Source organism: Ciconia boyciana, chromosome 8 (genome assembly GCF_034638445.1).
Source record: "Ciconia boyciana chromosome 8, ASM3463844v1, whole genome shotgun sequence".
In the NCBI taxonomy this organism is placed as follows: Eukaryota; Metazoa; Chordata; class Aves; order Ciconiiformes; family Ciconiidae; genus Ciconia; species Ciconia boyciana.
The window spans coordinates 16,690,177-16,704,174 of record NC_132941.1 but is presented as its reverse complement, the minus strand read 5'-3'; the positions used below and the strand labels follow the sequence as shown (position 1 = coordinate 16,704,174).

Here is a 13,998-nt window from a genome sequence, read left to right as displayed (position 1 = left end):
TTAGAAAAATATTGTGTTGATTGTCACATATGCTAAACCTCACCTGTAAACTTGATGCTGACTCCCAGCAGTGTATTCTTAATCACGTGTAGCAACATATAGTTAAGGAGGCTTTTGTGCAAGAATGCAGATGTAAACAAATAACATGTAAGCTTTAATTATTTAGAGTGCCACACAGATCTAAAAGAATGTTTCTAAGAAGCTAACTGCAAGTTGCTAGGAACCTGAAAAACAGAAAGGAATCTTTGAAGTCTACGTGTGCTATGATTTGGTACCAGTTCTATTATACTGAAACCAAAATTTTGATAAAAGCAATTTTTACAGAGGCGAGAGGCCAGATCGATCAGGAAGAGAAGTGTCTGGACATGTGAGAGGTGCACCTCCTGGTAGCCGTAGCAGTGCTTCTGGGTATGGAAGCAGGGAAGGAGAACGAGGTGTGATGGGAGAAAGAGGTGGAGGACAAGTGAGTCATCTTCTTGTGTTTGTGTGCATGAGTTGAGAGACTGGAAAATGCAAATCATGCTGGAAAAATGACCATATAGCATCATATAAATCATTAGGAAGCATTCTGGCTATTCTCAAGTTACTTTATTTTAAAGGTGGTTCTTTGGGTTTTTTAATAAGCCAATAAATTGCAGAAAATATACCCAATTCTTTTTATATCTAGCATCTTTCAGGTAGATCAGCACAATACCTGAATGAGTTGCTGATAAGGCTTTTAAGAATTTGTTGTCATCCTATGTTTTCAGGGTCTTAACCTTCCACTGCCTGCTATTTCCAGTGCAGTTTGTCATTGTAATCTGTAATGTGCTACTGAGAGAAAAACCTTCTGTAAGACTTGTCTTTACAGGCTAAACTGCTCCATGCTACTAGATCCTGAAGCATTTTTAAAAAAAAAAGTGTTTCTCTTTCTGTAGCTATATGGAACATGCTTGTTAGTGACTATATGAGATCAGGGCAGAATTGGGAGTAAAGTATGAGTTCATGGAACTTCACTCCCTGCATACCCACACAGTCGTCATTGCTGTGTGGGTATGCAGGGAGTGAAGTTCCATGAACTTTTTCTAGTTTCTTTTTGTTATCTAGAGTTATTTTTTAACAGGACTCTTGCAAGCATGGGTTGGCTGCCTGTGGACTGAAATCTTAAAAGATGCTTGACTTGTGTATATTTTTATATATATATAAGCTCTAAGCTTAACTTTCTTGAGAAGCTCGTTTCCTGTTGATAAGGAAATATGCCTTTCATTCTGAAAATGACTATCACTTTCTTACTAGCACTATAATGAGGACAGACATGTTGTTGAACGCCATAGTCGTGAAACTGGACCAAGAAAAGAATGGCATGGACCTAGTTCTCAAGGAAGTGGGTATCATGACACAAGGAGAATGGGAGATGGCCGTGGAGGAGGTGGCATGATGTCTCCACATACAAGGTACAAAAACTACTCCTTCTCAATTCCCTACTGAGCTCTCAAAACTTTGGTTATGCTTAGGAAGTATAATAGTCTCAGTGCAAGCAGCATTACTTTCTGTGGACGGGTTGCTGCTGCACAACATGCAAACCCATCTTTCCATGCCAGCACATGGCTCCACAATGGTTGTATTGCTAGTGGCAGTATTGTTCAGCTGCACGGAAGCAAGTGACTTCTTGCAACATCTCTTTTCTTGCATGGTTTCAAGTCTCTTTTGAGACAGTTTAACAGTTAAGTGATATGAGATGTAACAATGTTCTTACCTGTACACCAAGAGTTTAGATACTTACTATAACTTAACACTTTTTTAAAACCTTTGTTTCCAGTAACTCTTCACCAATTAATAGAGTTGTACAGATCACAGGCAATTCCATGCAGAGGGGAAGTGGCTCAGGATTTAAGCCATTTAAAGGTGGACCTCCACGAAGATTCTAAGATCTACAGCTGCTTGGTTTCAAGATAACTTATTGAAATCTCTTGTAAACTTTCTCTGATTAAAAACAGGAAATCTTGTCTGGAAGTCCTGGTTAAATTTTTTTAATTTAACATGATTACTTTCCTCTCAATTTTGGAGGCATTTTAATAGTTACGTTGTAATTTTGGATAGGTTTTGTGTATCTTTGATAAGCATTTTCCCTGAGGCACTAGAGCTGTGTAAAAACAAATTGGAACCAAAATATTTGTTAATCCTGTATAAAAGAATAGTTTGCAGCTGTGTGCTAGTAGTTTGATTTACCAACATTAGCTCTGTGGTGTCATGCTTTAAAGTTAGCTACTTATCACAACATACACAACTATAACCTCCATTTTGAAGGTTGTCCAGGCTATTATCTCTGCTTTCTAATTTGTAGAGAAATAAGATTGTTCTTTCATTACTGGGTATTATGTAACCTATTTTTGCAGAAGGTACTGTTACATTGAGTGCATTTATGTGTATTCTTGCAAATGTATTCTTTTGAAATAAACCTTCATATTCTGTATAGCTTCTACTAAGTCTTTGAAAGTTAGTCTTTGGGGAAGGAAGACAGAATTAAACAGACATGTTGGTATAACAAATCAAAACATGAGTGCCACTAGCTTCCACCTAAAGCTTCTTTGTCTCCTTCACTATTATTGAATTGAAAAATCTAGAAGAACCCTTGATAGCACAAGAAAGATTAGTACCAAAAATACAGGAACACTCATGGGAGGCCCAAAGAAGTAACTTCATGCAGTTTGCTCTTCACATACAGCAAAGCTGTGGCAGAACTTTGATACAGCTTATTTTAAACCAGACTATCACAAGTGAACTCCACTTATAGTGTTTGGGGAATCCCATATATGCAGTCTTGTTCAGGTACACCTACAACTCAGTCTCAAGCAAAAGGGATGCATCTTTTTAAACCTTTTGTTTAACATTGAATGGCCTATGTTAAATCTTTCTTGACCAGGCCCAATCAGAAGTGTTAGGTAGTCAGTACAAGACTCATCTATCACCCAGTCAGCATAAGTATATAGTTATAACACTTTTGTTCAGCAAGAAAAAAAAAGGGCAAATCTAATCCACTACACCGCTTTACCAAATTATATAGTTACATAAATTAACAGAGGACCTTGCTAACAGAACATAAGAGCTTGTAAAGTAGTATTTGAATAAGAGCTGGAAGTTTACTGATCCAGATAGTCTTTTAAATCATTCTTTAAGTTAAGAATTTTAAGGCAGGAGCCAGTAAGAACATGGTGATGTTGCACATGGATCTTTGCCACCCTCAGTTACAGTCTGTTTGCTGTGTGGAAGAACTGCTAAGTATCTGCAGTGTTCCAGAGGAATTAAGTAGCAGAAAACAAGTTAAACTAAATTGTTTTTGAGTAAGGAGAATTTCAGGAAAGATAGGAAGAGGGAAAAACGTGGTAGAACAGCATTTTCTATAACTAATCCTTTGTGAATATTCACAACTGACAAATACTTAGGTTTAAACAAAAGAAATATGCTGTATAAGCAAATGTGTCAGGACACATTTATCCAGTAAGTAACTTATCTTGATGCATTTAATAAATTATCTCTGTTGTTCAGTTCTTAGACTTTTCTTCTAAAATGTTCAATTTACTAAAATGTTCAATGAGGTTTTTTTGCAGGAGTTTCCAATAGAAAGTACAAGTTAATACAGTGTATTTTAAAAAGTACACACCCGTTTGACTGCAGTCTGTGCTTCATTAGGTGTGACAACACATACAAAATATTTGCTATAAGATGAACTTGTGCCTAATGGATCAAACTGGAAATACAGAAATTTATAACCTTAAAAGACAAAGCTATAGAGAGGTACAAAAATAAAACTTGAGATGTGACTTGATATCTTGCCTATAGTAAACAGGTCTAGATGTGCATTCCAACTGTTAAAGGTATAAATAGTATTTCCTGACATTTTTTTGCTTAATTAAATGAAAAGGTGATTGTGCATATGTAAATACTTTACTTAAATTAAAATATTGAAACTAACTAGAATGATGGGGGAAAAAAATCTGATTGAAAACAAGTTGCCAAAAACTTTGAATTTAGAAAATATTTTATATCCTTTTCCAGAGCAAGATTTATTTTTTTTAGGATTTCTTCCAACCTTTATCATTAGGAAAGAACTTAAATACCTAAATGAAATGTTTATTTAAGTTTGCTCATTTAAATTTATTTACATACAGTGAATTTCAGAAGACTTAACCAAAATAAATCTCAGTAGGGTAAAGACCTTAAACTATAGAGAGGCTGATAACTAGTGACACTTTTTAAAAGATAACAGAATTTAACAGTGTTTCTTTTGTGGTACACAAACAAAAAATGAGTATTAAGATACAGAACTGGACTTTTCTGAAAATTGTTTAAGTGTTCAAATTATTTTAACAATTTACAAGGAAAATGTTGTTTCCTTATAGTCTTTAAAAAACACATTAATACAATATAAACAATTAAGGCTTTTAAAATGCAAAACATTCAGTAGTTGAACTTGTAGATGCCATTACAATGTTGGATAATGGTATAACGACGATGAAAAGGATTTCAATCACATACATTGGAACAAACGATACTGCATGACTAGATTTAATCACATCATGCACTTTTAAAATACACTTTTTAAAAATTTAACTTCTGCCCTCTCTGGTAAATCTACAGTAGCTTGCATTAGCTTTTAATTTTGCATTTCCTTTTAAAACTAGATTTAGAGATCAAGGTAAACATTAGTTGACCAACAGGCTCACAACTAAACTGCTGATTTAACACAGCATTGCACAATTCTGGTGGGTCTAAGCATGGCATCTTGAAGACATTACTAATCTGGAAGTCTTTTGGAACTTTCCTAAAATATATAGAGTTTGTTGGTTTTTTGGTGTGGTTTTTTTTAAATAATTTCATTGTAAAAAGACCCAGTCAAGACAGTTAATGCAGTAGCAAATATTTGACTTAATAGTGGAGAATTAGGGGCAATTTCTGTAGGATTCATGTTTGTATGTTTCATCAGTTTCCTCTGCAGTTTCTTTAATAAGCTTACATGTATATGTAAAAGGTGATTATTGAAAGTTGTACAAATAATAGCTACGCATGTATTCACCAGATAAAAAGATAATCAAAAATTATCTATGAAAACTTTGATAAGAACTTCTTTCACTGAAAGCTGTAATATGAAAGATAAACCAAAACTCTGTCATTTAACATTAAAGCTCTGTCAGGTTATTGTAGGGGAACTGATGACAGTATTTTTCACTCCCTTATAAAGAAAGTAGCTGTAAGGTATTAACATTCGGTGACTTTCTATGTCAGAACTAGTACTGAGCAAGTAGCAACAGATTTAGAATTTATTTCTGTGGGACAGGACAAGATACTTGATACTTCCTATAGTTTTAAAGTACCACTACCAAATTTTTTGAGGCTTGACCTGTAAACAGTGATTATACACTGCAAAAATATAGGGGAAAAAAACATTCACAAGTGACACAATTTGTCCAACACAATCTGACAGCAACATGGGGGGAAGCATTAATTGCTTTCTTTTTGCATGTACAAACTGTATCAAAACCAGAGTCCTGCTTATTTAATGAATGTCTGTTCTGTAATTGTGTGACCAGTCCCACCCTTTAACGTAATGTAACAGCACTAGTGATTTCAAGCATTATCAAAATGTAGGTGAAGAAACACTTGCTACAACAGATTTGTCTCTTGAAATCATTGAACCTATGGTCACTTTTTAAAATGGGTTCTTGGAAGTTATTTTTGCTTGCCAGCCTGAAAGAGAAAGCATGTAAGAAATCCAGAAATGCAAGCATACTGCTGTAAACTGAGTATATGAAATACAAACATGTAATTATTGCAGCTATTCATGATAAAAAATGCAAATACTGAATTGTAAATAGTTTAAAAATTCACAAGCAGGTTCATTGGTTCACTGTATCTATCTGCAGTGGGCTTGAAGACAACCAGCTACTATACTCTTTCAAGCAAAAGAAGGATTTTATTTTTACAGCAGTAATTTTTTCCTACAGTAAATACAACTCAATTATAAAGTCTACCAGGGCCGCAAATGGCCAAAAAACCATGCTGTTATTTACTCACCTCACATAGAACCTGTTTTCAAATTTTCAGTCTGAAGGATTTCACTAAAACTCAATTGTAAACAAAACCAGTAATTAGTATAAAACAGCTCTTTTTGGCTCTGGTTAATGTGCAATAACAAAAGCCTTAAAATTAAGAGACCAGTTGATGCCCTGACACCAAAATACTGAAGAGAAAATACGGTTCCATTGGAAATAGGCATAAAATGCTGAACAAGTAACATGCTAAAAAGCTAGCAAAGCTGAAGACACAGTTAAATTCAAAACTGAGCTTGTTTTTTCTCTAAAAATACACAAGATAATCTAACACTAATTTCCTCTTTAAAAAAAAGGTAGAAACAGCATAGATTAAACTTTCTTATTTGGTCTGAGATTTTGCAAAAGAATAGTGCTGGTCATCAGCTTCCTCTACACCCTTTGGAAGTTCCAGCTAAAGTTGGAAGTACAGGCTTTGATTTCAGTTGTTTCTCCCAGCTCTCTGCTTGCAGAGCCAATATATGTTGGCAATTAACTATGAAAAATTTTAATAAATTATGAAACTGGCTTGCGTAAGTCTACACTGAAATGTAATGTTCCTCCTCATAGCTGTATCTGGTAATATGAAGTTGGACTGGATAGACATTTACTAAAAACAAAAAGATTTAAGACAAGTGTTAAGTATTGCAATAGTGCTCTGGAAGTTTAAAAGGATCCTAAGACACATTCAGCCACCACTAATTACTGTGACTATTAGGTAGCCCTGAACTGCTAGCTATTGCAATTCACAAGAGGACACAGTAAAAAGCCAAAATGTTGCATTATTTTGTTTAGAAATAATTATTTTCCTAATATTTATTAAATCCTTCCAGTGAAATTTCTACAGCATAGGTTTGCTACTGATGAAGCAGTTTGTTAGTTCTAAAAGGTGACTGCAGCATATATAGCTAAATACAACATTCTATTACACAATCAAATGTTAAGGTGTTGGGTTTTGTTTTTTTTTTAATAATATTATGTTCCATATAGATGTACTACAAGACAAGAAAAACATTGTGTCAAATCAGTATAGTTCTTCAGAAACTTTTCTGCATTCTTTAATTTCCCCAAGACTGAAAAAGACAGTATTACAAAGAACATTTCAAGGTAGTTTCAAAGTCTATTAGGAAAGCAGTCATCTCATTTTCTGCATTTCTTTCACAGAAATTAAGTGCATTTATAGCATTGGCAGAAATAATCACGCTAGCTTTATTATAGCTGGCACATATAATAAATTTTAATATGGCCTTAATGACAAGATGTGCTTGGAATTCATACAATACATGGGGAAGTCCACAGCGTCATGTCCTCAGTGTTAAAACTGTTAGTAGTAGCTAGATAAAGATGGCATGGTTATGTCTCGTTAAACTGCATTGTGTCTTCATGAGCTGCATGAATTTACAGTAAAGGAACTGGGGCACCAAATCAAAATGCCTTTCAACAGTAGCTGGCTAACACAGCTAATCTTGTAAAACTCCTGCCTATTCTGTATTCATTGAGATGCAACATGTAACAGCACTAGTTTTCTTCTATCTGATTTTATAATTTCCATTAAATTTTACAATTTACCATTGTAAAAAAAAATGTTTTGGCAATGGTAAAAGCTTTACTTAGAGTTTGCCTTTAACTGTTCTACAGCTCTTGCATTTAAAAGCATCAGAGTTGATAAGTGTAAATACTGTGTTTGTCAGTGTTATTTCTGTGTCCGAAGGCAGAATTGTTAGTATCTGAACCCTCAGCAGTGTTTAGATTACAAGCATAAACATTGACTCATCAGCTTCACAGACTGGACCACATAAGCAAGCCTTAAGAAAAAATATTCAATGCAAACATTAATGACTAGATATGGCCAGTTGATATAAAGGGGAAAAAATTGTCTATTTTCATATTGTTATTTTGGAGTTCCCCAAAACAACACATGACCAAACCCAAGGATGTACCCATTACTCAGCTGATTTAAGCTTACTGACACACAGGTGTTTCTTCTAATTGCAGTTTTGACCCTTTCCTTGGCATGTGTCAGTGAACCAGAACAAAAGTCAACAGATGGTTTCAGGCAAAAATACCAATTATCCCAGCTTTTTCTGAAACACATTTAGAAGAAATCTAAAAATGCTAAACTATGTCAGGTGCAATTTTCAAGAGTCCTTAGCATAATCTCAACTTTCAAAAATTACAGCTGAAGTCTTAACTCAAAAAGTCTGTGCAAGTTTTACTTATGGCTTCAACGAGAGAACATGAACTTCAAGTTGAGACAGACCAAGTATCACATTACTTCATCCAGCTCTGTGAAGGAGAATCTAAGTTTGTATGAGCTAAAGGCATCATCTCATGAGACACTGGTAGATCACTTCCCATAGTTATGAGCTTCACCATAGGTATCACTTAAGCTGGATGGGACCTAAACTGAAATTGGGTCAGCACTAAAGGATAGTTCCAGAGATTAATTAAAAAAATATAAAACTTACGGGGGTTTGTGTCCCTGCCCACCCCCAAGATCTATATACATTTAGCTTAGTGTTTGACTATATCAGATAATCATATTTCACTCAGGTTTGGCCCCAGCAAGACCATTAGCCACACCACCACCACCACCCACTTCCTTAAACATGTGACTCAACTAGTGATGAAAGCACTTGCAGTGCCTGATTTTATGTTTCATCAACAGGTTACATTTAGAGAAACAGATGCCTTTATTTTCATCTTATTGTTACAATAAATTATTTTGTAAGCGCACTGTTTATACTAAGCTAGCAAACTTTTCAGTTAATTTGAGTACTGAAACTTAACTGAATTGCTCCCTATGGATTTCCCAAACCTAACAAGATTTTGTTGAAAATTTTTCTGTGCTGGTAGAAAGAGGTAAGCATGGGATCTTGACTTCTGAAGATAATTAACTTAGTTAAAGTTCTTAACTTGAAAAAACAGGGAATTGCTCATTTCAACACATGAAGCTTCTCCATGAGTGCAAGTAATCCTACAAACCAGAAAAGGAACTGTAAAGGCAGTAAAGAACTTTCAGGTTTCAGCAAGTTCTCCAGAGCTAACTCCCCAGGTAAAGACAGCTCATAGTGATAGAGCTGACAAAATTGAGCAGTAGACAACTGACATTTAATAAAAATATTTTGAGTTATTAGAGGGTCAGAACAGGTAGCCTTGACCTAGAAGCATTATGAGAGTGAAGAGCAGTGCCTACAGGGACAGACACTGCCAACACACTATGAAATAAGCATGCTGGTCATTACCTGGGTAAGAAGATCTGGCCACTGCATGCTGTGCTACAGCTATTTATGTCTAAACTAAGAGCAAAATTAAGGACAAATTCCTAAACAATCTCCATAGGTGGTGTAGGGACTTTTATGTTCCAGCCTGTCTTTCCTCCTCAGCATTTCCCTACAGCACTTCTTCCCCATCAGAGCAGATGACAATTGAGCTTAAATACGTTGCTTTTCTACTGAACTACTATAAGAACAAGCTGTGAACAAGAAGGAGCTATATGGAAACGCTATGGAAATGAACATCAAATAGACCTCTGTATAAGTGATTTTGTACAAGAGTGTCATTCATCTCACCAAATTTTCCCACTCAAAACAACGGTGCTAACAGTCTATTATTAGTTATGCTTAAAAAAAAAAAGTAACTGCACTGAATCGCAAGGTAAAATGCATATGTTTAAGTTCTTGCATGTGACATTTGCTATCATTGGACTATAGGAACATTTTTCAGTGTCAAATTTTTCTAGTTACCAAGGTCTTGTTATCATAGCATAGATGGAAAAAAATGTGAGCATTATATTGCAACCAAACTAAGGCTTGTTATTTTTTATTTTCTCTAGTAAGCTTTCAAATGAGGATACTGCATCAATTAACTTGCATTTCCTGAGTCACCTGCTGTTTAAGGCTACAACCTTACAAAAGTCTGCTTTTATACAAAAAAAATACAGCTCTTAGTTCAGTATGTTGTATTTAAGGGTGTACTTTGTATAAACTTCAGCAATTGACTACAATAAGCATCCTAATGGTAAGAAAGCTGATCTAAGCAATGAGCTAGCTTTGGGTTACAGATCTATTGTAGCAGGAAAGAAGAAAGGTTCTGTTAGAAGTACATCAGTTTCACCTTTTACTCAAGTGTTTGCTGCTGAATACAGCAAAAGATTCAATTTCAAGAACTCAAATTGCCTTTTATTACATACTGGAAAATTTTTTTCAAGAACTTGTGTATACAAGTTTGAAGAAACATTTGACAATAACGTGAAATATCAAACGAGTGTAGAGATTGACTAGCAATCCAATGTGTCTACAGAAGAGCATATGCTTCACTTTTAGCTTGTGTGCCTGTGATCCACAAGAGCAGCTCCGTAAAGACAATCTGAACACATACTTTATTATATTAACTAGATGGCTAGCTACAAAATATATTTTTTGCATTGTGTTTAAGTGAATTCTCAGGAATGCTAATTTCATCCTCTGGTGTTAACAATCTTCCTTTGGATCTGCTTTGTTGGGTCTCAGATTCCATATGAGTGTCACAAGAAGAGTGGTATATTTGAGCATTTACAAAGTGCCTTTTAGAAAAACATTTATCTCCATGGCAGTGCTCAATTTTTTGCTAATTTTAAGAATACCTGCATTTAGCTTTTCTATTTCACAACTACAATGCAACAACAAAAATTCTATGACTCCATTTTCTGTGCTAGCTTTTATCTAGTGGGAAACAAGTTCTACTCTACTTTTCTGGACACTTTCATATATATTATGTAGGTATTTGGAGCATGTGCATGCTAAATTGTATAAACAGATTTAAAGTATAAATCTGTACCCTTCACCAGAACATGAGCTTCCAAAAAGAGGCAAATGAAGTAGTCAGAAAAGCTTCAAAAAATGGCAAATAGTTAGAAGTAGACATTGTCTTTCTGGTACTCCATGAATATTTTGTAATACTGTTTTCCAAGCTCACTATTACAGATAAAAGCAATTCTCTTCAGTTTTTTTGATCATCAGATACTGTCATAGATACCAACTGTGATAGTTGCTTTTGGAATGGTTAGTGACAGTAGGGTATAAATTAAGCTTCCAGATATATTTCATTTTGGATATTAACAAGCTCATCTGCTTATAACTTTTGCCACTAACAAGCTCGACTTGTGCAGAACAATGCCCTAGATTTCAGGAATTCTTTATCTTTTTTCCAAAGCTTCAAGACCTGTAAAGAAAAAAGGATATTAACAGAAAACTGAATAGCATGCCTGCCATCTCAAATAACTTGAAACCCTTTACTCCTTTATTGAAAGAGAAACTGACTTATCTGGGAATTCAGACTTCATGATGAACATTAACATTTAACTTCTTCCTTTGTGACCAAAGGACAGTATTACCATAACTACAGTATATTAGGTTTCAAACACATCTGTCTGAAACTGGAAATGTTACATGAATTCTTCTAATACGAGCAAGTATCTTAAGCAAAAAGATATACTCAATAGCCACAATGCCTGCTCCAGCTAAATTTGTTCAAAAAAGAATTTAAAGTGGCAATACTGTCACTGAAAATAATAAGATAACAAACACTTAGCTCGACATATTTATTTTTCAAGCTCAATAAATAAATGTAAATACACAAATTTGGAAAAATCTTAGTAACAGAATGTTTTTAAACAACATTCTGGCTTAAAGTCTTTGTTATTGACACTATTGGAATATTTTCTGATCTGCTTAAAGTAGGTAAGTCATTATGTTGGTGATCCTCCATCACATTAATTTGTTTGAAGTAGTTAGGCTGCTACAAAGGAAAAAAGACATCAACCTTTGCTTTGACATAGAAAATTATGTGAACCGCATACATTAAGTATTGAAATTACTTTTCTGGGCATGACTTTTCTAGAGAATAGAGAAATTTTTAAATTTACAGTTCGCATATTAGAGACCTCCTATCATTCATTACTCATTATTATAAAAGGAAATTGTAACAAAAGTGGAAAAAGCAAAAGAGAAAAAGGCGTGGAAGAAAAAAGTGATACAAACTGGCCCTTCGGTTAATAAGACATTCTTCCTTTATCTGTCTAATTTTCATTCTAGGTTCATAACACATTTATGTGACTACTTGTTCCCATCACTGCAGCAAGTCTGCTTGAAATAATTTTAAAGCAGATTTTTACTAGTGGACTTGTGTTTAGACACCTTCTCTCTTACAGACATTCTCCAAACACCTGAAACCAGGAATGTCATATTCCACCTGGCTGCCTTAGCTTTCCAGATTACTGTATAACTAATGCACTTCCCCAGGCTTAGAGCATGAATACATAACTTGTCCAGGAAAAGCAGCCTTTTTCAAAAGTATCTACAAATTGCTAAATAGAAATTTTTATCAAAAAGGGTCAGCAAGAAGGTAATTGTTATTGACTTGATGGAAGTGGAGGAAGATTTGTGGTTCCCTCAAAATTCAGCAAATATTCTGTTTCTGTATTCTATAAATACTACAAGACGCAACATGTTTATTTGGTTCCCATAAATTAGAAAAATCTGCTTTCCAAAAATTCTAAATTAGTGATTTAAAAAACAAAATATTACACCTGACCACCTTTCCAAACAATCTCAGAGAGCAGCCTAGCTTCTCTCTCACCCTTCAGAAGTGTGCTTTTTAAGGATACATGATTTATAAAACAAACAAAAAAGTGTGTTTTTAACTACAGTACACTTGCTTAAATATACAAGTGGACATGTTAACGTCATGTTAAAGTTCAAGGTACTTCCGGAAAAAAGGCAGATAGTTAGTTATTTTAACTCTGCATTCTTACATAGAATAATGATTATTATAGACCTTAGTTTCCTCTCATCATTTACCTATCATATGGAGAGGTCAATAAATAAGAACTTATCTGGTCCAGTTTACCTACAAGAGAAAAAATACTAAAAGAAAAGTTATCTATAAAATTACTTGTTTAACCCTGATAACATCTGAGTTGCCATACCCAGTTTGTAATTGCAAGAAAAGCAAACTATTCATCTTGCTTATTAATAAATGCCCCATTTTCTATGACAAATTTTTGTACGATGCCTATCAAGTCACGTATTCTTGGGGCAAGAAAGCTGGCCAGGAGGTGCAATGATAGCAGTAACAGAATATAAATCTGGGTTCAAAAAAACCGAACATACCAGATCCAGAAGCAAAGAAATCTGGACACATTGAAGAGGCAGTGCCCAGCTGTTATTTGGGCTTTTGTATCGCGAAGACTATACCCAGCCTAAGATATAGTTTCATAGCATGTAAGTAACACAGAATTCTGTTGTGCTAGTGTACAGACTTCAGGAAAAAGTCTTATACAAAATGAATTACCTCCTTTGTTTAGAGTAGAAGATAACATAGCTTACTAACTGATGTAATGAGTAATAGATGTCACTATGACACAAAACTTGCCATGATTTGTGTGTTCAGCTACAAGGTGCAGTATTTCTTATGACTAACTCAAAGCACAGCCACATCCAACTGTGATTTGGAATTCCATCTTGAGCAGCACGCACTATGACTTTGAAGAATGTCTGTATGATTGTAACAAAGTCACCCATCCTCTCTTGGAACGTGAACAAAATCCATGGGGTAATCAGGCACAGGCGGCATGTAACAGGTTTGTCTTCCTTTTTACTCCTTGTTTTTGCTTTTGAGGACATGCACTTGGCTCCAGACTAAATCCACTTTCTATTACAAGAGAACACAGCTGTTCTTATCTTTTTCTCTCTCTTTCTCTCGAGGCTCTTTACGTTTGCGTTCATTACTCCCAGATTGTCTTCCACTTGCTGGAGAAGCAGCACCTTGAACCTGCTATGTAGAAAAAAAAAAAAGTTGAACAAAACAAACACTATTGTAGATGCATTCTGAAGTATTACTCTATGTTTAAGTTCACAAACAAAAGTTTAACCATTATGCAAACAGCAGAATT

The 13,998-nt window shown here is 34.8% G+C and overlaps 2 protein-coding genes across 7 annotated transcripts in view; one reads left to right on the top strand and one right to left on the bottom strand.

The window, feature by feature from the left end:
- SLTM (SAFB like transcription modulator) overlaps nucleotides 1-2,980 on the top strand; it is a 28,167-nt gene extending 25,187 nt beyond the window's left edge. Inside the window, exons 19-21 of one of the 5 annotated variants that reach the window (XM_072871607.1) lie at nucleotides 313-463; nucleotides 1,276-1,433; nucleotides 1,799-2,980. In XM_072871607.1, the coding sequence (XP_072727708.1) occupies nucleotides 313-463; nucleotides 1,276-1,433; nucleotides 1,799-1,907 (418 nt within the window). In that variant the 3' untranslated portion in view covers nucleotides 1,908-2,980. The remainder of the gene's footprint in view (nucleotides 1-312; nucleotides 464-1,275; nucleotides 1,434-1,798) is intronic. The other 4 variants (XM_072871604.1, XM_072871605.1, XM_072871606.1 and 1 more) reach the window with 4 other exon arrangements.
- A 1,126-nt stretch (nucleotides 2,981-4,106) lies between these two features.
- The window catches only part of MINDY2 (MINDY lysine 48 deubiquitinase 2), a 41,874-nt gene continuing 31,982 nt past the window's right edge, over nucleotides 4,107-13,998 (bottom strand). The window contains exon 9 of one of the 2 annotated variants that reach the window (XM_072870178.1): nucleotides 4,107-13,877. In XM_072870178.1, coding sequence (XP_072726279.1) covers nucleotides 13,761-13,877 — 117 coding nt within the window. In that variant the 3' untranslated portion in view covers nucleotides 4,107-13,760. Of the gene's footprint in view, nucleotides 13,881-13,998 lie in introns of both variants that reach the window. The other variant, XM_072870177.1, reaches the window with a different exon arrangement.